Genomic DNA, 23,452 nt, shown 5'->3' with positions numbered 1-23,452 from the left:
ATCACATCCACTGCTAATGTATTCCTAGCACTTTCCATGTGTGAAAACCTTAAGCTTTATATACAAATAAGCCTGAGGGAAAACTGATGATTTCCCCCATCACCAAAGAGAAGAAATTTTGAGGATTTGGAAAGCTGGTGTTTTAATAGCTAGTTTATAAGAGACCTCTTCTAGCTAGAATGGTCTGGAAAGTTTTTTTTTCTTAAGGCTGGCAGCATTTGGTATCTCATTTCCCACTAATGGTTACTTGTGCACACTGGGCATATAATACGAGCCAAAAAAGCTATGCTGCAAACAGCTCTGAGCCAGGTTTTTCTGACCCTCAGCCTGAACATGCTGGAAGAGCCAAACTGACCGTTTTTTACCACTCTCCAGCAACCAGGGACATGAGGGCAGCAGCCACTTTTATGCAGTTACTGTCTTGATTATGAGTAAGAAATGTTGAATGGTGTCTGGATATCAAATTCCTATATGACCATAACAGACTTTTTTTTCAGCCCTTTCATGGATGGCAGCTAAGGGAGATTGAAACATCTGAACTTCCATACAATTTGTAGTGGAATATTTTAAGTAGCAGGGCTGTCCATACACTATATTTTACTATAGGGTAGCTTAATGAGGTATTTGCAATAATCGTAAGCCATCCATAACGTTTGCTAGTTTAACGGCTCCCAACAATCTTAAAGTTTCTCTTAAAATGGTTTTCGCTATTGCCTTTGCCTGTGCTAATAAAGTGAACACTTCCAAGGAATGTCACTGTGCACTGGAACTTGATTACCCATAGCATTAAAATACTAAAGTGGTCCCTGCTGTGTTCCCTGTGGACAGGGAAGTGATCTTACCCCTGTACTTGGCTCTGGTGAGGCCACACCTTGATTACTGTGTTCAGTTTTGGGCCCCTCACTACAAAAAGGACATTGAATTACTCGAGCGTGTCCAGAGAAGGGCAACGAAGCTGGTGAAGGGTCTGGAGCACATGTCGTACGAGGAGCGGCTGAGGGAACTGGGGTTGTTTAGTCTGGAGAAGAGGAGGATGAGGGGAGACCTCATTGCCCTCTACAACTACCTGAAAGGAGGTTGCAGACAACTGGGGATGAGCCTCTTTAACCAAGTAACAAGTGATAGGACAAGAGTAATGGCCTCAAGTTGCACCAGGGAAGGTTTAGACTGGATATTAGGAAGTATTTCTTTCCAGAACGGGTTGTTAGGCGTTGGAATGGGCTGCCCAGGGAGGTGGTGGAGTCCCCATCCCTGGAGGTGTTTAAGAGTCGGGTTGACATAGCGCTGAGGGATATGGTGTAGTTGAGAACTGTCAGTGTTAGGTTAATGGTTGGACTAGATGATCTTCAAGGTCTTTTCCAACCTAGGTGATTCTGTGATTCTGTTTTTGGTCTGTGCCAACTAACACTCTCCCAAAGAGTTTCTGAGAGCAGCTGAGGAAACAACACAGACCAGGGACCATTACATATGGAGAAGGGACCTTTACATATGGAGAATGGTCCCAGGAACTGTTAACTGTATGCTAGTACATGCATAGTTTCTGAAAACAGCACCATCTTGGCTACATGTCTACAGTATGTGCTTAATCTCCAACCTGGTTCTGCAGTCCTGTGAGTATTCATACTGCAAATAAGTGCCATCAGAGAAAAGACCAGTTAGTAAGAACTGCTGCCTTCGCACCCATTAACTGGATTGATGAAACTCATCCAGAAACAGAGCGTGGGCGTTAACGTGCACTGTTCCTCATGCAGGATCAGCTTTTTGGCATGTTCACAGAAGGAAAAAGTAGGATGTGAATGTGCTAAGTATCTGAAGAAAAACAAATTAATATGTCGCAGACAGGTAGTTGATATGTAACTGAAGAAAAGCATATCTGGTTTGGTTATATCAACGTTTACTGTATACTGTAGTTAATTAACTATGTGCATATATGCATAGTTCAGTGATTCTGTTTCTTAAAATGGAGTGAATGTGATAGAATGAAAACAGGAGAATGCCTTCATAGTAAAACAGGTCAGAAGGGGAGATGGTCTGAGCCATTAGCTGCCAATGTTTCAGCTGAAGTTCATTGTTTTCCCAAGCTCTAGCAAGCACAGAGCAAGAGATCTGGAAGCAGTTATGTTCTTGTTCTGTCTGGATGCAGGCATTGCTCTCAAGGAATATGCTGCTGCAGATCCAAAAGACACATCTTAAATGCGAGGTCTTCATCTAAGGACCAAAATATTGTAAACTCTTGTTCCATTTTGCTATTCCTACTTTCATGAATAAATAGTTAATTTTAAGGTGACTGGTCATTGTGTCGATCACAGATTAAAACTGTCAAGGGAAGACTTGGGTGTCACACTCAGGCAGTTGGTCAGAGATGGGTTAGTACGTGAATGAGACGCTGAGATCCTGCACTGGTAACAGGTTAGTTCTGCTGTCTGACACCTTTGAGAGTGCAATCAGAAGAAGGTCAGAAGAAGGCATCACTAGCTCAGCAGTTATGAACCAAGAGGATTTAGGCTGTCTAGGCATTATTTGAACTCTGCTGATATTTTTACTAGTGAAGGAAATAAATTAGCTTGCAGTAGAACTGGCAACACAGAACATTCTATTAAATTGTATCAGTTCACTGAAATGTAGTCTGATATGATTTAATTTATTTAGCATGCTTTATTTAGAAAATAATTTGTATAATTGCAGGCCTTAAAACGTGGATGCTAATTTGGCTATGATTGAGGTCAGTGTGTTTACTGTAGAAAGCTTCATCTGTGATTATTTGTCAGTTGTTACACTGCTGTCCTCCGAATTTGAGAGCCACTTACACATGTTATCCTGATGGTGTATACCCCATTGGACAGTAGTTTATCTGCTATGCTCCCACTAAATTGTTACTTTTTGAATATATATGTATATATAAAAATATATTGCAACATCTGTCATGAGTTATACAAAGCCTAATCATTAACAGCTATGTTACCCATAAATGATTTACAGTAGTGGTGAAATACTGGCTGACAGTATAGCTTGAAGACTCTTGTGAACAAAGTTGCAAAGAGAGATACTTGGCATTTGAGAGAATTTGTTGATAGAAACAGTACATCAGTCAGAGTAGAAAGTCCATGATGCAGCCGGTCATGGCATCAGAGTGCTGAAACACAGGTCTATAACAGTGTGGTAAGTGGGGAAGCAGAAAAGGAGAGGTCAAAAACAACACAGCAACACTCACATTTGCATCTAGAGGACCTTTTAATTTCCTAACTAGACCAGTTCCCTTTGTGAGCTTTTCTGCTAGATCTGTGTATTTTTAGGCAAGGAGATATTGTAGATTTCCCAACAACTGTACATTAATCCAGGCAAAATAGTCCAAGTACTGAGCTGAAATTTTTGTTAACATTACATGACACTTCTGGCAGCTTTGTTAGAAGACAAGTCTTAAGTAGCGCTGATTTCTGAACAACTGCTTTGGGTTTCAGTGTAACAGCACTGAGAAAATTGACCTTTAAGGATCAAGTTTAAGATGTATCCAAGAGGTGTAGTGGAGGAGCCTGATTTACTATTCTCTCTTGTGTAAGGTTCAATTTAGCACTTCAGAAAAAAAAGTTGAATTCATTTTCAGCTATGAAATTGAATGTGTATTTAAGATTGTTTAGCATGCATAATTTTAGACTGAGTTGTTTTGTCTGTAGTGCACCTCAACTCATGCATCGTCTTGGTTTATATGCAGGTACATTCATTAAAACTTGCACTTGAAGGCGTAGAGAAGGAAAGGGATTTCTACTTTGGCAAATTAAGGGAGATTGAACTTCTCTGCCAAGAACACGGGGGAGAGAATAACGACCTTGTCAATCGGCTAATGGAAGTCCTTTACGCATCAGAAGAACACGTAAGTTCAAGCTTAATGTCTTTTATTTAGACACAACAGCTTAATTTCATAAAAATTTATTGTCACAGTATCGGTTCATTTCCTATATTTAGGTCAGCAGAACTGTAGCAGCTAGGATTTTGACGCCTCCTCCCCGAAAAAGGAAGTTTGCATTTGCAAACAACAGACTTTTCACCTCAGGGAAGATATTCAGGAGACTGGTTGCTTTTCACTACTTCAGTGTAGGTTTTGTATTGTAGGTTTGCTGAAGCTGATCTGAAAGGAGAGGGTGTGTGTCACAACTCTAAATTGATTTCATATGGTTCTGAGCCTTAGTTTTGTTTTTTCGATTTCCGCCTTTCTGCATAAAGTCTTTTACTCATGTTCTTCAATGTGTCAAAAATCACAAATTCTGACAGAGGTGCTGTTCAGTGTCTGCAGCTGTGAACCTTCTCTAGCCCATGTGGCAGTGTTGCAATATGTACGGTGCAGGTTGCCAAATACATAATTATATCTGCAGAGATAATGCTCTCCAGCATTTTTTTATCCTGTTGCTATAGGCAAAATTCTTCCTTGTGCAAACCCAATAATCCTCTATTGCCAAAATTTCAGCAATGTATTGTCTGCAAGATTAAGCAAGAATCTCATTGCATCTTAGACTTAGCACTGTAGACACTGAACAAAGCAAGAAACTGCAAAGGGTGCTGGTTAAATTCCTCAGATACATTCAGGGATAATGATTCAGTGAAGATTTAGCTGAACTACTCCCATTCATGTTAACTAAATCCCTGTATGCACTGTACTGACAATTGACCCTTCAGTCTCTAGTGGATGATGGCTTTGGCTCCAGAGAGTATAAGCATCAACTTAATCTCTCAGCAGCACTGTGGTACTGTAGGCTGTCTTGTATCTGTTCCCAGAAAGCTGTTGCAGTAGTAGGCAGCTGACTTAAAATTTTATATCAAGAGTAGTGCTGAAGGAGCTACAAACTCGCATGCTCTTCTAAAAAAGACTAGTAGAGCATAAATGAAAGTTATGTGCGAGAGGGACAGGAGCTTGCAGCTGACAGGGGCCACTGCTCAGATGAGAAGTGACAGGGAAAAGTGGATTTGTTCAATGGTGTGGGGCAAGTGCTAGAGAGGAAAAGGAGGAGGAAACCATTATTTTCACAGGAATAAACAATAAGACAAATTTGCCAGGCATGTGATAACAAGCTAAAAGAGTTACATATATAGAGCGGTCAGAGAAAATGTCTTCTGGATTCAAGAACAGTGATTTATTTATAAAGCAAAGCCAGAAAAATCCCTCTTCTCCCCATACCCCTACCACATCTGTCTGTTTGTTGGCTTAAATAACAAGTGATTCCGTGCCAAGGAATGCATTTGTTGATTTTCTTCCTTCGGTTTTCCTTACTGACAAAACACATTACAAAAGATTCTGCTTCAGTCCACATCCCAGTGTTTTATCTGCTTCCTTCCTTCAAGCCTTCCTGAGCAAGAACTACATACAATGACCGCACCTTTATCTATAATGTCTTTGCAGTTGTAGGCCTGGGATGTCACTTCAGCAGGAGAGTGCTCCTCCCCCAGAGAAGAATACAGAGGCTATTCCCCACGCAATTTTCTGGTACCTTTTAGTGTGAGACTTGATCTTCTCATCTTCTGGAGTGCATTTCCTCCTCAGCTTAGTAGATGGACTGTAATTTGCTGAGGAAAGACCCCAATGCGTTAGCACTAAACCAAAGACTGTGGTTCTCTTGCTGGTACAGATCCTGCCTACTTTTTGTTTTCAGACTTTGCTGTCTCATTGCGCTGCTTTGCCCGTCAGTTCTGGTTTTTTCTCTCTTTGTAACAAATTTTTCACAAGTTAAATTCTATATCACAGCATTTTGCAGGTTAATCCCTCAGTAACAGCAGTTTGGCTTTCCCAGTCCCCAGATGGGAAATAGCCCCAGTTCCCAAACCACAGTCAAACTCCAGAATTCCTAGTTTCTTGCTAATGAGTTCATCGTAAATCCAGCTTAGATTTTTTTTTTAATCTCTGTTTCAGAGTGTCTCAAGTATACAGAGGCAAAGTGGAAAAAAAAGGATTACATTAATTTTCAGGATTTGTGACATTTATAAATGATACTGTGGCCAAGAGGCTTTTCTTCAGGATGGGAATGCACAGAAATGTAGCTTACACATACTGCACAAGTGATCCCTGACCAAAGCCATGTGCTTGAATATTGTGACTAACTTAAATTTGTTTTCAGTTCATCCTTCCAATAACTGCTTGATAGCAATCTCAAACTCTTCCTTCCTAGCTGTAATTTGAAAGGCTTCTACTGCATTCAACACGGCACAGAGATCATGTCCTCTTTTTCATACCAACTGTTCTTATTCAGAAGGGACAAGTCTCTCTTTATACTTAATTTTCTGTTAAGCTTAATTTAATCCTCCTACAAGAACAAAGATCAATCAATTTGGTTTCCTTGTCTTCAGAGGCTTCCTTTTTTTTCCCCTGTTATAGTTCTGTTTTAAACTTCATTATGTGTGTTTATGGAAGAGGGATATTGTATCTGCTAGTGTCATTTAACGTTTGGCTGATCAGTCTCTAATCCTTTGTAACTTTTAATTACAAATTGATCATTTGTAATCCTGCTTCTTCATCAAAAACATCAAAGTTGACAGAGAATGGTGGTTAAAAAAGGATATATTTGGGTGGTGGGGAGATGTGGCCCCTACCAGTCATGCTATGACAGCATTGAGACCTCGGATAGTATGTAAAGCATTTGGTCGTATGGCCTTACAGCAGGAGAGCTTCAGATGGATGAACTGGAAGAGGCTATATGTCTCATCATGAAACTGGGAGCCATGTAGGTCTTGGCGTAAAGCAAAAATGCAGGAAAGCTTTTGCTTTCCTATATAGGCTGTTCTGGTTCAGCTCATGTAGAAGGCGGGTGAATTGCTGACATTTGATCCATCAGTGTTCCAAAGCAATTGCTTGAAATGTAGTTGGTTTTGTATCTTTCTGCTCTGGCAGCTACCGCATCTGCTGCTGCTTTTGTGAAAGGAACCCACCCCACCAGTAGCTGGTTTTCATAAAGTCTAGCTCTTCAGTCTACAGGCACACCTGAGTAGTTTGAGGCAGGTGGATCAAAGGGTCAAAAGAGAGCACCTCTTCTGGGAGACAGAGATGACTATGGTCGTGTGATCCAAGCCAGAAATAAATGCTCTAAATAGATCTTCCATTGCTTTCCTTATTAGGGGATGCTATTCAAGGAGATTCCACAGTTCCAAGGTAATTGGGCATAGTGACTCTTGTCTTTCCCATTTCATGTGTTTATACAAGCTGTATGTTCTGAGAAGCACGTGTCCAAGTCTTGAACTTCTGAGGTAGTCATGTAAGATTTACCATTTCCATCAAAGGTAAGCCTGGCAAGAGAGAAGCCACCACTTTTCTTCAGAGCTGCAGAGTAGGTTCCCAAGCAACTCCCTGTGGTTAGAGGCTTTTCCTATTATATGCATTAAAAGATAGTATGTATGTGACCTATAAAGTCTGCGTGAGTGGGCTTTCTAATACGTGTATCTCAAACTCCTGCATACACAGAGCGTCTGGAACAGGTGCATTCCAGAGCAGGTCACCTCAAACACATAATGCCAGGATAGATGGGGTTAAGGGAAGGTAGCTCACTGCAGCCAAACAAGCTTCAGTTTTCTCACCCCGTCAGGCAGGGTCATGTTCTCACAGCTGCCAGCTTTCCCTCTGTGAAACTCCTGTTCTCTTCAAGTCTTGCATCCTTGCAGCCCATCATGGAAGTTGTGATTTTTTAGGTACTATGCAAAAAGCTTTTTTGACATGAGGTACCTACCGTGTGTAGTAAGGGCATCATTCCCTCCAAGGGGCCATAAGGTGCTAAACTGCAGTTGTCCTGACTGACATGTGTGGCTTCTACCTGAAAATACCACCTGAGTGATAGAAAGCTTGTTTTCAATTGAAATTTGACTGTTTCTGTATGTGGTAAAGAGCTGAATATTTCCATTGTATCAGCAAACATTAGGAACCTTATTCTCCTGTTCTTGACCTTTAGAAATACGAGTATTTTATTGCCAGAAGGGAATTTTCTCATTGCATAAGCTTCTCTGAACTATTCTGGGAAAACTCAAATCATGGCCCTCCCTTTTCTTTTAATTTTGGCCTCAAATTTTAAAACTTAGCAGTATCAAATGGCTAAAGTTTGTTGTTCAAACCGTTCATTTCTAATGAAAATTGCTGGGAGCCAGGCTAGTTCTGCCGAGGTACTGCATCAGCAATGCTGTGTTTTGAATGGCAGCTCAGTGTCTTGGAAAAGTGTTTTCCTTTGGAGCTGCCTACAGCAGAGCTCTGCTAATGCAGGGCAGAGAGTAGATGTGGGGAATCTTTTCAGTGAACCGTGCTCTGGAAAGATGGAAGCCACTTGAGAGGAAAGCTGTAAATGCAGCTGTACCTAATGGGAATACAGAAGTAGTGCTCTAAGAGTCAGCCAGACTTTTTGAGCTCTGATACATCTAGGCCAACTCAAGATACCAGGTCTGTTGTCTCTAAATTGGAAATAGTTTGAAATTGATATCATCTGCAGTGAGGATCCAGCCTTCCCTTCGGTCAGAGATTCTTCTCCCAACGAGAATGTATATTCAGAGAGACAGCTCTGGAAAATGCTGTGCATAATAACTGTTTGCAAAAGGGAAGTGTTTATTAGTCATTAGTGCTTTTAACAGTAGCTCTATAAATCAGTGAATACTGGACTCAGGTTTTTTTCAAATAAAATGTGTTTGCAAGTCTTTGGTTCTATTTTCTGGATACTGCTAAAAAATCACTGTTTTGATAACCTTTGAACTCTGGTCTATGTTAGCATGAATTTATTATTTGGGGAAGGTAGTATATCTGACCTCAAAAAGGAGGCTGAGTCTAATTTTTAAAGCAGGTGATATCAAAAGTGTCTTGTCCATTTACTGATACAAATCTAGAGTGAAGATTGTGTGAAAACTACAGCACACAGGTTCAGAAATCCTTGGACAAACTGAAAATGGGAGGACATCAGGATGCTGTGATACAGCATCTCACTGTTGAGCATCTCACTGTCTGGCTGTTCAAAATGCTCACTTACTGGAGCAGTTAACACTCAGTGATGTTGAAAACTGACACCTTTTCTGGGGAAGTATCAGTACTGCGTATGCGTTGATTAAAAGCAAAGTAAATACATTTTATTGTAGTATTACAGGATGCTGCTTTTCTCAGGTAACAGCTCATTTTGTACTTACCTGCATGAAAATTAGAAGTTAAGCTTTAGGCTGTGGCGAGCACCGTGGGGCAGGAGTACATGAGGAATGCTTTCTGCTGAAGAATGTTTTGGGGTATTTTTCTCCCTGCAGGAGAGCCACACAGAAGAGCATGAAGGTGAAGAGCAAGTCCATGAACAGCCCCAGCAGCAGGAGGAGTACTGACTCACCCAGCGTCTCTGACAATTTTCGTTTTGTGTGAGAACTTTATTCTGGAGAATGGAACATGTGCGGCCTCAAACTTGAAATCAGTTCACTCCCAGTCTGCCATTAACATTTATGTACCATAGTGAGTGCCAGCCAACCACTGCATTCTGTACCCATACTTTGCCAAGATGCATTTGCAGACGTCTTCTTTCAGTGTATCTTCCCAAGAGGTTGTAGGGCTACATCACCTACTGTACATCACTGCAACTTCACCACTTGGCTGCTTGAGATTTGTTCTGCTCTTTAAAAAAAAATATATATTTATTTTTTTCTTTTTTGTCTTAAGTATGATACACTTGTAACTTGTTCTAACATATTTATATTGGCATTTTGTGTGGCAAGAAGTACCGTACCACTAGCTGTGTCTCTCACTTTGTGGTGCTTTCGCGTTTTCTAGTACATCTGCCTTGGGGCATAAATTTGATTGAACAATTGGAATAAAGGGATACAGTGGAAGTCATACTCAAGCCATAATGATGAGGTGTGTTGTGGAGGAAAATGCTCGTGTTGCTCACGTTTATTCCTTTCCTGCCTTCACAAAATGGAGGGCAGAGCATCTGTTTCACTAGGAGAGATTTTAACCCCTGTGTTAGAAAACTTGTTAGAAAGCTGCATGGTATGTTTTTTGGCTCATTTCTGGAGGAACAGACATCCACTTAAGTTTTTTTGAAAACCCTCCCAGATTCCTGACTAGTCAATAGACATTTCCCAGCTTTTCTTCCTTCCTGAGGAATCCAGTCCCAGCCTCCAGCTGCAGCTCTGCCTCCGCAGAGCTCAGTGCTGATGGAGGAGAGAAATCTTGACACAAGTGTAGCTGCAGAACATGATCTCTGCCATCATACTTGTCTTTCCACCCCTTAGAAGAGGACAATGTAGGCCAGCCATTTTTTTTCACTATCCTTCCCCCTTCTGCTGCCCCAGCTGTACAAGTATGGAAGACAGACATTTCCTCACTAGTGCAAGGCATGAGGAGAAAACCAGCACTAGCCTTGAACCCCCACCAAACTCCCTTTGAGTGGGTGGTGGACACCTCATGGGTGTTGAGGCTGCTTCCGAAGCACAGAGAGGCAGTGAGGAGTCCTCTTGGAGAGAGAGCACACATCAGAGGGAGACCAGCTGACCGAGGGGCACAGAGCCAGTTCTGTGCTTGGTTGACCTTCCTCTGGTGAGGCTGGCACGGCGCAGAACCATGTCTGCCCCGGAGATGTCTGCAGTGAGAGCGTTCCCTTCCAGTGCGGTCCTATCACCCTGTTCTAAATGATAGTGTTTTATAAACAGAGGTATCTTGAAGTATATAAAGCATTCCTTATTTTCCTCATAAAACTGCGCATTGTAGTCTCTCTGAATATTTAATGCTTGGTTGGTATTCTTGGTCTCTCACTTGATTTTCTTAATTCTAAATTGTTATGCTGATTTAACAGGTACATGGAAGTCCCACCCCAATCAGCAGTTACTGAAAAACTCCAAAGCCTACTGAACAGCTGAATCATCTTAGACCTTTGTGGGCTCATAAAGCATAAGTTCCCAGCTTATGCTTCCATAGAAACATTTTCAATTAATCAACCCCCAGCATGCGCAGTTTTCTGTTCCTAATCAATCTTTTGCAGCTAAGTGGCTCTTAGTTAAATGTGAGATCCCTGCTGTTGTGTTGCACCACAGACAATATATAAAATACTGTTAAGCACTAGAACAGGTATTTCCACTTCCTTGATTGCTCCCCCTGCTCAGCAGAAGAGTTTCTGGACCCTGCGGGCTGAAGGTTTCCCAGCCCTGCCTCCAGCATTGACCTCATGACCTACCTGGTGATGAAGTGAAAGTACCGCAACCTGCGGGCCAACACTTTCCCGTTTCAATTGGTTACGAATAAGGTCTGGTTTATAAAAAATATGTATATTCCGAAATGAGTATTTCCAAGAATCACCACAAATGGGGGAATTGTCATTTTTGTTGTATTTGTGTTTATTAGAACATATGTACTTATTACAATTGTCATTGTAATAAACGGTAGTTCTTCATAATACTGTTGAACCGAAGAGCAGTTACTAATTTTTTCCAGTCTCCAGAATGTCCTTTAACCTGTATGGGGCAAGAAGTTTTGGGATCCAGGTTATAAACATAATGTCGTCAACATCAGTCTCTGCTTACTGCAGTTCATCCTTCTGCTAATGCTTGAGCAGATGCATGGAGAGCACGTCAAAAGAAAATGTTTTTCTAAAGGTGCAAGTGGTTGGGTTGCTGAGCTCCCCAGAGGGTTCATAGCCCGGCTGTGTGTGCCTCTTTCCTTTTCTCTCTTTGAAGCACATTTTTAAAAAAAAGAATTAAAAAGCTGAACTTCATTTCCTGAAAATTCCTTATATCCTATTTCTGGTCTGAGGACTGCAGCCCTCTCGCTGCTTGTATCAAGGGGGAAGTGACTGACGGAGGGAGCTGGGGCAGTAAAGTACCTCGTGGGCACTAGAAATTGGCTGCGCTGAGGGGAGAGCGATGCTCTGAAAGGGGAAAGAGTTGTCCTTCGCCCCCCACCCCTGTGAGTAACCTATTCTTCCGTTATGGTTTTAATATGCATTTGTAATTACCTTTACTAAATAGCACACCATAAAGCTTTGGTTATATATTAAATGTAAACTGAAAGGAATGTAAACATATGTATTGTTAATTATAAATAGATAAGTAATGACATAATAGATACAAAAAGTCTTATTCAGATGTATCAGTCATTTTACATTATCCACAAATTTGTCGCATGGTAGAGTAGATTTTTGTCTGAATATGTGAATAACTTGACTTGCGTTTATCTTTTTACATATTTAATAAAAAAATATATGTTAAAATCTGTCTAGCTCTAGAGACTATTCAAAACATTCTAAAATAATACTTTTCTGGTTTAAATACATATTTTTGTTTCATTAGTGACTACATATAGGAGCAGAAAAAAAAAGGCAGCTGCTTTAAAAAAAAAAAGTTCACTTATTCTGTGTGCGTAGGTAGTTACGTTTCACCAAGAGCTCAGCAACATTATCCCCTTCTACAAATCAAAAACCAAAATGCATGTATGTGCATGTAAACAGAACATTCTTCATTAAGGTAAATGCTTTCCGATTTCAGAGTACTAAATCTCTTGTTGTATCTCAGTTTTGATACAGAAAAAGCAAGATTAGCAGCAGCCAGGAGGTGGAGAGAGTATTGTAGCAAGGGCACTGAAGCTCCCAGTGGACTTCTCTTCCAATGGCCAAGTATTCAGGAATGAACCTTCAGTGCAGTACCTAAAAGCCACCTACATTTTAGATTAAAATATTAGGTTTTTGGAGCAAAAGGGGGAAACTTCATTGTAATTCTCACAGCTCTGATACTTTGTAGCGTGAGCAATGTTGCTGCAATAGTTGCTGCTAAATCTCCAGGGCTTTGAGCCATGGGTGAGGACTTCTCTCTGCCATGGGTTGAAGCCACATGGTTATGCTCTGCCAGGGAGCAGTCGGCCTGGGTGCCCCTGCTGCCTCCAGGTATCCCCAGGGCTGATGCTGAACCACTGCCCAGCACCGCTTAGGGAAGGTTTCTGGTAGAGGGGGGAAGATGAAGCCAGGACTAGAGTAGCCCATTTCCAACCCAGGCACTCAAACCTCCTGAGCAGCACTAGTTTATTTGCTTTTCATAAGAGTAGGGGGCTTGTCTTTGGGCTAGTGTGAATGCTCAACAGCATAAAAAATAAGTTATATATTTTCCAGTTCAAATAGTTGAAAATTTTCTGCCATAATGTTGTGGCCAAAAAATTTATTAGATTGTTAGGTCGTCTACATACCGTTATCTGATGGCAAAATAAATCTGTGACCGTACACCCTATGAACAACGCATTTTTATTCCTGTTCATTGAACCAGTTACCATCTAAGATGGCTAACAATTCAATATATACACTGTGCAATACACGATCTGGTTTTGTACTTGTCTTTATAGAGATTGTAGTGATAAGTTGCTTTAAAAAGGAAAAAGTTATTTGCCATGTCTTCGTGTAGAATGTGAAAAAGCTGGCTGGAGCTTAATTTCCTTTACAAGTGATACTGTATTTCTCTTTAGAAAGGTACCAGTGCAGGTGAGTTGCAGCAGTTCAAGTTTTATAATTTCATTTAATTAAATATTTCAAAATACTCCTTTACAGTGCATCAAATTGTGTTGCTTCTGTGACCCTTATTTCCAACTGTTTTATAAATAAGTGCAAGACAGCGGGAAAAGGGAAGCCTGTCAGCAGAGTTCTTCCAGTACAACCATGTTCAATCCAGAGGTATTTTGTTTATTGTATTCTAATTCTTTTCTCATCAGGACTTCCTACAGATACTTTTGATGGACGGGTTAAATATAAACTCCTTAAATAGGTGAGATTTTTGTGGCAGTGTATCTGGTTTTGGATGTAATATTTAGCTTCATCAAATAGTGAGATTGCTGGGTGCATGCCTATATCAAACTTGTTGTTCCTCTTCAGTCAGAACTGCCTTTTTTAGCAACCCTCATTAAATGAACAGCTGTCAGCCTTACTCTGAGAGAGCAAGTGAGCTCTTGGGCAGTTAGGGAGAAAGGCTGGAAGATGCCTCTGGTTGCTCCAGCTGCAGCCCTGGAGCCCTGGAGCTGGACCGAACTGGGGCCTCCCTTCCCTGCAGGGCTTTGGTAAAATCTCCAAACCAGCATTAACAGGATGACCTGTGTCCTCTGTCCAACTTGAGCCTTAAGCTCCTTGAACTGTGATTGTAGTATGATGTTCATTTGGGGGAGTAAGACCCCGCCAGAAATCAGCCCTACCAATGTGGTAGGTCAACTATTGTAACAGGAGGTGCAAACTTAAATTGAAGCTGTTCACGAAGATATGACTAGTCAGTGTTTAGCTGAAAATATTAATAGGAGCTACTGATGTAAGGGTATATTAACTGGGGGAAAATGATCAGGCCAGTGATGAAGCCAGAGAAGTGGTCTGAGAACTGAGAAAAAGGGAACTTAAGGCTCAGCAGCTCAACAACTATGCTTCTGCTCTGCTTCTAGCAAGCGAGACAGTTAACCAGTTAATAAACATGCCAGTCCGTCAATCACATCTCTCTGTGCAAGAAATGTAATCTAATGCTTACCTTGGGGAAAGTGGACAGATTGTTTCATTAGTGCTTCAAGGCCACAAAGTCCCTCTGGCTAGGGCAGCGTATGAAAAGAGATGAAACTCAAATTCCTACTCCTTCCTCCAAGGCATGCAGAAAACCTACATATATTATAGGCGAAGTGAGCAGTTTACATCTGCATGCAAACATGTAATGTTTAAAGAAAGCTTTTCTTGCCTCTTGTCATTATCGAAAACCACAATAATTTGTTTCAAGCACAGGCAAATAATTACTTGCTTAGCATTTTGCACTCTAAATAAGGTTTGACTAACTAGTTTTGCAGTGAAATAAGAGAATCTTCAAAGGTTTGTGGCCAAATTTATTCTCAGCTGGTTACTTTTGTAGGGTATATTGTTTGTTGCTACCGAAATATCAACAATGTGCTTGTTACTGTCTAGAAAATAAGTATAAAGGCCAGCTGCTTCTGTATGGAGCCTGCATTTCTGACAGATACAGGTCAGCTGAGATTCATCTTAATGCTGGGAAAAAAACTTCATGTTTCAAAAACACTCTACTGTACCCATAGCTTTCTGAGCTCATTCTCTTTTCTTCACGCATTCATTCGAGGTGAGGAAAAGGCTGAATGTGCGTAAGCACTTCAGGAGGTTGTATGGAAGAAATGAGTTGTGAGAAAATAAATATGGAAAATGAAGCAGGCACAGATGTCTGAGTGGGAAGGACATACAGGGAGGGTTTGCACTGCCAGGGTCCCACTGGTGACTAGGCTGGGCAAAGTCAGTAGTGGTTATAAATCATCAAGGATCTCATGTAACCCGGCATGGATTTATCCAGGATTTTGGACACAGTGGCAAGGAGGAGGAAGACAAAAGCTTCAGAGAGTAGTGACATGGCATTAGTAAAGTGAATATTAGCAGCAGAACAACTTGGTAAACACTTCTCTGCTGGACGGGAATCTTCCTCTGAGATGAAGCATCTTGCTGCATAGCTCATTGTCGCAGTGGTTCGGATATCTGGACTATTCTATTCTTTGGTTATTTTAATCAGATTAATTCCAACTATTTATCACATCAGAAGAGTTGCGAATCTCCACGTCAAGCGTTACAGTCTGATCGTAGTGCAGGTGTTCACTCTTGGACACGTTTCTTCAGGGAGAAGATGTAAATGTTTAAGTGCTCACTCAGCTGCCTCCCCTAAAGAGAAGTCACGAAGATTAGCAAACAGTCTTGCATGTGCTTCACAGTTCACTGTCTCTTCTCCCAGTCAGAGGGGGAGGGACCCAACCACAGTCCTCAGGTACATGGGGACCTACAAGTATTCAAGCAAGAGAGCTGTGGTCTTTACGTTCCTCTTGCAGCACACTGATGGGAAGTTAAGTCACTACAGACCAGATTCACAGATGACATAAACTGTGATGGACCTGGGCCCTCTTGAACAACTGTGAATTTTGACCAGGTATTTCCACTCTGACCTCCACCGACTGGCCCATATCAATGCTGGGGTAAAATCTACTACAATGCCAACATCTGCTGACAAAAGGTCTCTTCCAAATGCAGGAAGAAACATCCTTACATCCCAATAGTGTATCTTAAATAAAAGAATGCTGACCAAATCCCTGTGAAATGAGATCTTTGCCATGCAGAATGTTTTACCTGAAAGCAAACCCCCATTAAGACACTTTTCTAAGGATTGTTTGACAATGCTCTTTAGAAGAAGGGGCATTAAATAAGGATAAATTAATTTAATTCAGATGACAATAAATGACAAAACTGATATCTAGCAGACACAGAAATGTGCTGGTAAGACTGAATGAACTAGAAAACCATTCATGTCTCTAGCTTGGGAGATGTTAATAGAGGGCCAAGAAAATATTAGAAATTGGGACAGCTATTTTGCTTGCTCATTCAAAGTAAAGTTAACCTCATTTTGTGAATTCTATTCATTTCACTTTGCATATTACCTTCCTAATTTTTTTCAGTCAAGTAACCTCAGGAAGAAGAAAGGGAAAAAGGGTGGAAGGATTTGTGCCACGTGGGTCAACTGATACATAAAACCAGTCCATAAATATTCTGATTGTGATGGGTTTAAAGCCAAAACCAGTCAGCTACACTGAAATAATTCAAGTCAGTGAAGTTGCTGCATGTGCGAAAAGGCACTGCCTGTAGTAAACTGACTTTTTTTTTAAACTGTAGACTAAATAAAACAACACACAAAAAAAAAAGTAACTGAACATTCAGACTCCCAGACACTGCCTCAACTAGATGGTGTAGAAACTGTTCCCAGGCCCCATCTTCCTCCCCGCCCCAGCGCAGCTCTCCCGTGGCTGCTTTGGAGGCACCTACTCACCACGCAGACCCCGTAATGCACGTGGGCAGCCGTGACCAGTGCGGTGAACACGGCAAGCACCACTTCTTCTGTCCAGCCCAGCAGCCCGGAGATGGCTGCATAGACTACCAATGCCAGTGGGAAGAGGAACCAGTGGAAAAGCTCCGGCTGGGTGCTGCTCATCTGGCAGATGATCACCTTGCACTGTTGGAGCAAAAAGTGCCAGGTGAGAAGCGCTGGGTCAGCCCAAGGGTCTAGGCAAAAGTACATCCATTTCCTCTGTGGGTTGCTTTTGATGAGGGGAAAACAAGGCTAGAGTTCAAAATGGGGCTTGTTTCTGATGAGAAGGCTACTATAGATACACCTTTGTGCCTCATTGTCTGTGAGTCTTAAAGGACTTTATTACAATTAATTTAAAATACACGCTTCTTTTCTGGAGACAGTGTTTTGACACATTTTGTTCTATAAACTGAAGCACATCTTCACAAAAGGGTAGTTTGTTTGACACTTCATGCTTTCACACAGGCTTGTAAAGTTGTGATCCCAAATCAAATGTGCCACCACTTAATTACTGGGACCACGTACTGGTATTTTAATCACACAGCATGACAGAAATATATTCTGGTTCACTGTATAGAAGGGAGGGAAGGTAATATATGCCACTTCTAAATCCTGTTTTTCTTTTCTAGCACTCCTTCGTGTAGTAAAACACCATTTTCTTGGCTTGATCATGGCAGTGGACTCCCTGGAGATGTAGCTGGGGGCCCAGAGAAAGGCATCCCACTCAGAATGGCAGAAAAAAATGAATATATGGTGCATGGTTTAACTGAAAGCAATTAGCTTAATTTGACCGAGTTCTTGAAATGTGTTGAGATGAACTCACTTGAAGTTCAGATTTTTAAAACCAGTTAAGCACACCTAAGTGTTTTACCTGATTTAGACTCCCTAAGAAATGTGTCTCATATACACCATGCCCTTTACAAAAAAAAAAAAAAAGGAATTTAGGCACATCTGAAATATTTTATCGATTTAAGTTTCACTCAAAATTTAAATGTGGTTAAAAATAGATTTTATGTATCCTGAAAGAAGAATGAAAAATTCATTCCCTGTGCAGTGCCTGAAATCTTATGACAGCAGCAATAGGAGTCTGACCACAGGGAAAAAAATACTGGCTTTACTGTCTGTGCTGTGGAAGCTGAAGAATGCAAAAATAAACCATGAAAAAATAATTAACTTTCAATAATGCAAGAAGTAAGCTTTTGTACCTAATGTAAATACTTTTGCTTACAATGCATTATCAGTATTGATTATGAATTTTTTGAATAACACTACTTTTATGAGGCCTTTGGGAATCATTCCAGAGGGTATCAGAAATTGCTGAAGCAATCTATATGCTATAATTTTTCTGGCTGAATAATTACACCTGTCCAGAGGTTGGATTTCACATTGTTTTAAACCATTATTATACCACATTAACTACGGTACTCAATTTTTCATAAAGATTGCTTATTAATATTTGGAGCAATTCACCTTCAGTGTATCATCACAGGACTGCAAAATGGACTATGCTCTGCGCTCCTCCCTCAATTCCTTATTCCCCCTGGTCCTGAAGCACTGACTCACACTACAAGTGAGGCAAAAACAGCATTAGGAGATGAAAGCGCTGGAGTCTGGAGAGGCAGACTGGAAAGAAAAGGTAAGGCTATGGGACTACGCCCTGTCCTTTTCCATCCCTCTCGCCTACACCTTGCAACGCTACCCTGGCCCCGCTGCATTTAAACCTCTAGCAGCTGTGGTTTGTGCCCCAAGGTAGGTCCTTAGCATCCTCTCTCTTACCATCTCCCCTGCGAGGTTCCTCATGAAGCATATCCTGAGTCTGAGCTGCCCCTGCTTGTCAGCCGGCCACTATGTCAGTCCCTGCACTCCTGCTATGGTGATGGCTGAAGGCCCTCTCCGTGGGACCTACCCGTTCCGTCCCCTCCTCCTGGACTCAAACACGTGCCTCTAAGGGCTTCCAAAGTGGGAGCTGTTACAGTTGTGCTCTGTGGTGATTTGCCCAGACCTGGATATTTCTGAGAGTTGCCCTACAAGCAAATCTCAAAGCAAGGTTTGAGCTTCTTGGTAAGAGGGGTGGCCAACCCACAGACAGTCCCGCTGTCAGCCCTGGGGACTGGGGAGAGAAGTCCTCTTCTCATGGATAAGCAGCTTTACTTTTTTAGGCCTTGGAGGCCGTCTGTACTTAGTTTAGCCAAAAATTATGGAAATGGTCTGTCTTTCTGCCTGCTTCCAGGAGGCCCTCACCTTCCCTACTTGTCCTGAAATTGCACAGCTACAAGGCCAGGTCTGAGATCAAACGTCTAGCCCAAGGGATCTGCTGAGCAAATAAAGATGTTGTCAAAGACATGAGAAGTTCAAAATACGGGCAGGTAGAGAAACATGGGTTGCAGTTTGTGGTCTACAGAACAAATAATGGAAACCCAGTGTGTCACTATCATGGAGAAGAAAAGCATTGCTATGACAAGCCTTACTCTGATGCTGGAGGAATTGTGTGTGTATAAGGGACCAGAGGAGGTGAAAGGAAATACAGGCTTGTTTTTCACTTTTAAAATGTTATAAATTCCAACTAACGCCCATACATTTTTAATGCTTGCTTTTAAAATGTTAATAATTCCCACTAACATGCATACATTTTTAATTCAGGCGAACCTCTAACACCGCAGTAGATGTTTCACTAAAATCAAAAACAAGGCCTGAAGAATATGCATTGCACTCAATGTCTAATGCACTGCAGTCTACAAAGAAACTTCTGGTTTGCCTTACTATTATTTTTCTGCAAGCATCCTGCCACAATTGCTCTCAGTTGGTTAAGACGTATATGCAGAACCTGCCATTTGCCAAACTCTGAAAGCATGTTTCCCCACCAATATGAAATAATTATATTTCTCATTTAGGAATCTACATTGTTCTCTTAAGAAAAGGGGGTAGATTAGATAATGAAAAATGCATACAATAAACTTTATACATCTGAAAATAACTTCTGTGAGGTTAAGTCCTTAAGATGGAATTTTTTGGTTTGTGCCCCTCAGAAATGTACATTCATAGGATACATCTAACAAACATTATAATTTCTTTTGTGTTCCTGAATACAAATTTATAGCAGGATTATGCTTTCTCTTTTAAAATCCCACATTTTCAAAGATCTCTCTCATAATGCAAGACACTTCAAGACTTTCTCTTTTTAAATTGGACGAAGTCTTGCTCACTGACACGATTTCAGATGGTGTTGGAGACTATCTTTCTAAAATGACAATTGGCACTATTCTTTAGGGTAATTTAGCATTAACTCGAGGAACACCTTTCTTCTTGGCTGCAGCTCCCTTGCCCCCCTCCTGGCAAGAAAAGAGGTAAATGGCCTCCTCCAGAGGAGAAAACCCTGGATTAACAGCAGTGCTCAGCATTACTGTCTGGCTGCCCACGTTGTTACTTCACCAAGGTTTATGTTGCCTCATAGGCATTAAAAGGGGGAAATTGGTTACAATGATGTGGTATAGGAGAAACTAATCTGTGAGAAAAGAGCTATCACAAGGCTCCAGCATCTCTTCACTTCTTTCCCTAAAAACCACTGTTAGTGATACAGCCTTATTCTGAACAGTGAAGGGAAAATGTAGGATCAGCTGAACTGCAGGATACAGGAATGCATGTACCACGCTAATGGGCACAACAGCAGGGGAAGGCTACAACCCCCCTACTCTTGCTGGTAAATCTGTGCCTGTGTTGAGCTTTCTTTTACTTTAGACAAGTCCCCAGTTCTGCCTATGTGTTGGGGAATATCTGTTCTATTTCTGGAAGTAAGGCCTCCCCAGGGCTGTTGGCAAAACCCTGGAAAAAAAGAACCCTCATAATATTATGCTGTGATAGGGTAGATATTGCATACTGTAAGTGTCCCTAGTCCAGACAACTGCTGTCATGTATTTTCATATGAGAGAGGATAACACTGAGGTAGAAGAGCAGTGTGCTTCTGCTTTTAACTACAGTTTCTGTTCCCTTCTGTTTATTCACATAAAAATAGAAAGCTATCTCTAAATACTACTACTACCACAAACATACTTACAATAACGTTTGAGAAAGCAACCCCAACCATCCATAAAAACAATCTTGGTTGCTTTGCTAATATGTTGCCCGGAGATAAAACCACCCAGACTGTAAGAAGAATGAACAGCAACAGAGGTGACACAAGAGGTAGGAGTCCTTCATACAAAGAATCATTCTTCAGTGTTTTCTTTAAATGTGCTCTGTAAATAAATACAATTATTTTATGCAGTAAGAAAATGTATCCATTCTATTTCCACACAGTAACTTCAAACTCTAGCCTAAACTCAGCCTAAGAATTCATCTTGCAACACAACTACCTGTGCAAATGTGCTAGATACCTAGACATTTTACGAGAAATTGTAGGATACCCAAGTAACATTTATTTCTGGGATAAAAATATATAGTTTTATTCACATAGCTCCTGGTCAGCTTCACCAGCTCATCATTACACACAAAGGGAGCTGCAGTAGCTCCATTGTTATAGTCGTCATCCAAATGCACAGCATGCAGGCTTGCTGTGAATTCAAAACACTTATTTTTTAGAGGACGAAACTTCTGACATGAGGCATGAAATGACTTCAGCCAATCCGCCCCACATTTTCAGTGGCAACACAGTCATGCACATGGCTGGCAGGTGTTGCTGTTGTTTAGGTCTAGAGGTGATGGTGCTAGACAATCCTGTACCATTGCCAAAGTACAGCCTAAAGAGGAGGCTTTTTTTGCTAATTAGAGTACAGGAAATTTAATGATGCAGGGTGTTCTCTTGGATATTTTATGCTGTCTTTTAAAGGCAGTACTATTAAAGGTAGTAAATGACTGAATTTTACATCAGCTAGGCAAAAGGTAACTGTAAGATCAATAGCTTTTGCATCTATCTTGCATCTTTCTCACTCAGGCAAAACTCAGAGGTTATAAAAGGAGTAGGAGGTTTAATTTACTGAAGTTCACTACCATTAAACCATTAAGCTAGCAAATACTAGTGGAGGAAGGCAGCATTAATAAAACACACCAATAGTTCAGAAGAGTAATCCTGTGTTTGAAGTGTACTGGGAAATGTCCTGTTTAAAATCTCTGAACATCTGTACTTATAGAAACAGCTAGACAATAAATCCAATACATACCTTTCTCATTCCAAAAAATAATATTCTTTTGATAAAATAACAACTGAGAACAGGCAGCAGGATGAAGAAAGAGAAGAGATGATTGGAAAACTCAAATCCCTCATCACCAAATAGCTTGTGTGTGCATCCATCAAGAAAACCTGACTGGATGTTTAAATTTACTGTGCTCTTCTGTTCAGAGGAATGATAAACCCACCGGAAGGCTTGAGAGAAACTATGTTGAATGATGACTTGAAAAGGAAAACACTAAACAAAAGTCCTGACATGAGAGGAAGGAAAGCAAAAACTAGATGTTCATCAGGGTAAATGCTGCTCCTGCCAGGGACTGACATGCCCAAATATGCTGTCCTCCTTCTCCCAGTCTTTCCCGAACCAGAGTCCCTTGCACCACTGGTCCCAGGCCCCTCCTGCTGCTGCTCCCAGCACCCTGCCCCAAAGCTCAGCCTTTCTGCAGCTCCTCAGCCTTTCCTGCTCCACATCTCCTGACCCTCCACTCTTCCTGTCCCAAACTCAGGGGTATTCATGCTTTTATTAGTGACACTGGGTACTATGACATGAAAAGGGGCTGTGTAGGAGCAATGCATTATTGTCTTATAGTGTCTCCAAAAATTTAAATGTTAATACTAATTTCCACTGATTCCTGATGACAGGAAATGACAGTCCCTCCTCCAGGACACTTAGGACCTGAGAGACCTGACATGACAGATGAGTGAAATGAGCTAGCAAATACTAGTGGAGGAAGGCAGCATTAATAAAAATAGCCCGTTGGAGTATAAACTAGCTGTATATAAAATTCCTTGGTGCAGCAAGCCAGCTCTTAGATGTAATCACAGCTTGCCACCTGCCTAGCTTGTATCTGATGGCAATTATCTGCAGACTTCATACAGAGGAGAGTTTTACAGAGGATCTGAAAGACAATAAAGTACTTCATGGAGTGCAGGATGATCGGCTACAGAATTTTACCTAGCGCAAATAGAAGTTACAAATCACATTTGACTGCAAATAAAATGCAGTGTTTGTAACTACAGAGTTTTCATCAGTTTACTGTGCAGGACCAGTGTGAGACTGCCTGGAGAATGGCAAGTGAAAGGAAAAGAAGAGAGGTTATAAATATGGAAAATAAACCAGTCAGATTCTGAAAATTGGCCAGAATTACTACATTATCAGGACAACATCTGGCTGAAAGAAGCTAGGCTACTTCAAGCATTACATTTATTTCTCAAGTGAGGAAACCATTTAAATAAACAGAATTAAACGTGAGGGGATAGAATTTATTTAACGTTAATTAACTTACCTGCGAATGTTGTATAGTGTTTGTGGAAATGAAAGAAATAAACTGAAGCCTGGAAGAGAAAAAGATTCATATGTAATGATACACAGTCCTGCTACACTGGTGACCTCAGAGTTTTCTCATATGATAATAGAGCTAGCATGCTATTTTCAAAATGATTCAGTATTCCTGTACTCATTAC

The 23,452-nt window shown here is 41.1% G+C and overlaps 2 protein-coding genes across 6 annotated transcripts in view; one reads left to right on the top strand and one right to left on the bottom strand.

Moving 5' to 3' along the window:
• MAPRE2 (microtubule associated protein RP/EB family member 2) overlaps positions 1-11,372 on the top strand; it is a 102,551-nt gene extending 91,179 nt beyond the window's left edge. For all 5 annotated transcript variants that reach the window (XM_074819803.1, XM_074819813.1, XM_074819784.1 and 2 more), the window contains 2 exons: positions 3,710-3,868; positions 9,241-11,372. In XM_074819803.1, the coding sequence (XP_074675904.1) occupies positions 3,710-3,868; positions 9,241-9,312 (231 nt within the window). In that variant the 3' untranslated portion in view covers positions 9,313-11,372. The remainder of the gene's footprint in view (positions 1-3,709; positions 3,869-9,240) is intronic.
• A 3,715-nt stretch (positions 11,373-15,087) lies between these two features.
• LOC141921310 (ethanolaminephosphotransferase 1-like) overlaps positions 15,088-23,452 on the bottom strand; it is a 56,181-nt gene continuing 47,816 nt past the window's right edge. Inside the window, exons 7-10 of the mRNA XM_074819768.1 lie at positions 23,275-23,323; positions 20,879-21,059; positions 16,789-16,971; positions 15,088-15,635 (exon numbers count right to left, since the gene is read on the bottom strand). Coding sequence (XP_074675869.1) covers positions 15,570-15,635; positions 16,789-16,971; positions 20,879-21,059; positions 23,275-23,323 — 479 coding nt within the window. The 3' untranslated portion in view covers positions 15,088-15,569. The remainder of the gene's footprint in view (positions 15,636-16,788; positions 16,972-20,878; positions 21,060-23,274; positions 23,324-23,452) is intronic.

The sequence above is a fragment of the Strix aluco genome, chromosome 1, assembly GCF_031877795.1.
Source record: "Strix aluco isolate bStrAlu1 chromosome 1, bStrAlu1.hap1, whole genome shotgun sequence".
NCBI lineage: Eukaryota > Metazoa > Chordata > Aves > Strigiformes > Strigidae > Strix > Strix aluco.
This window is presented reverse-complemented; position numbering and strand designations above follow the sequence as displayed.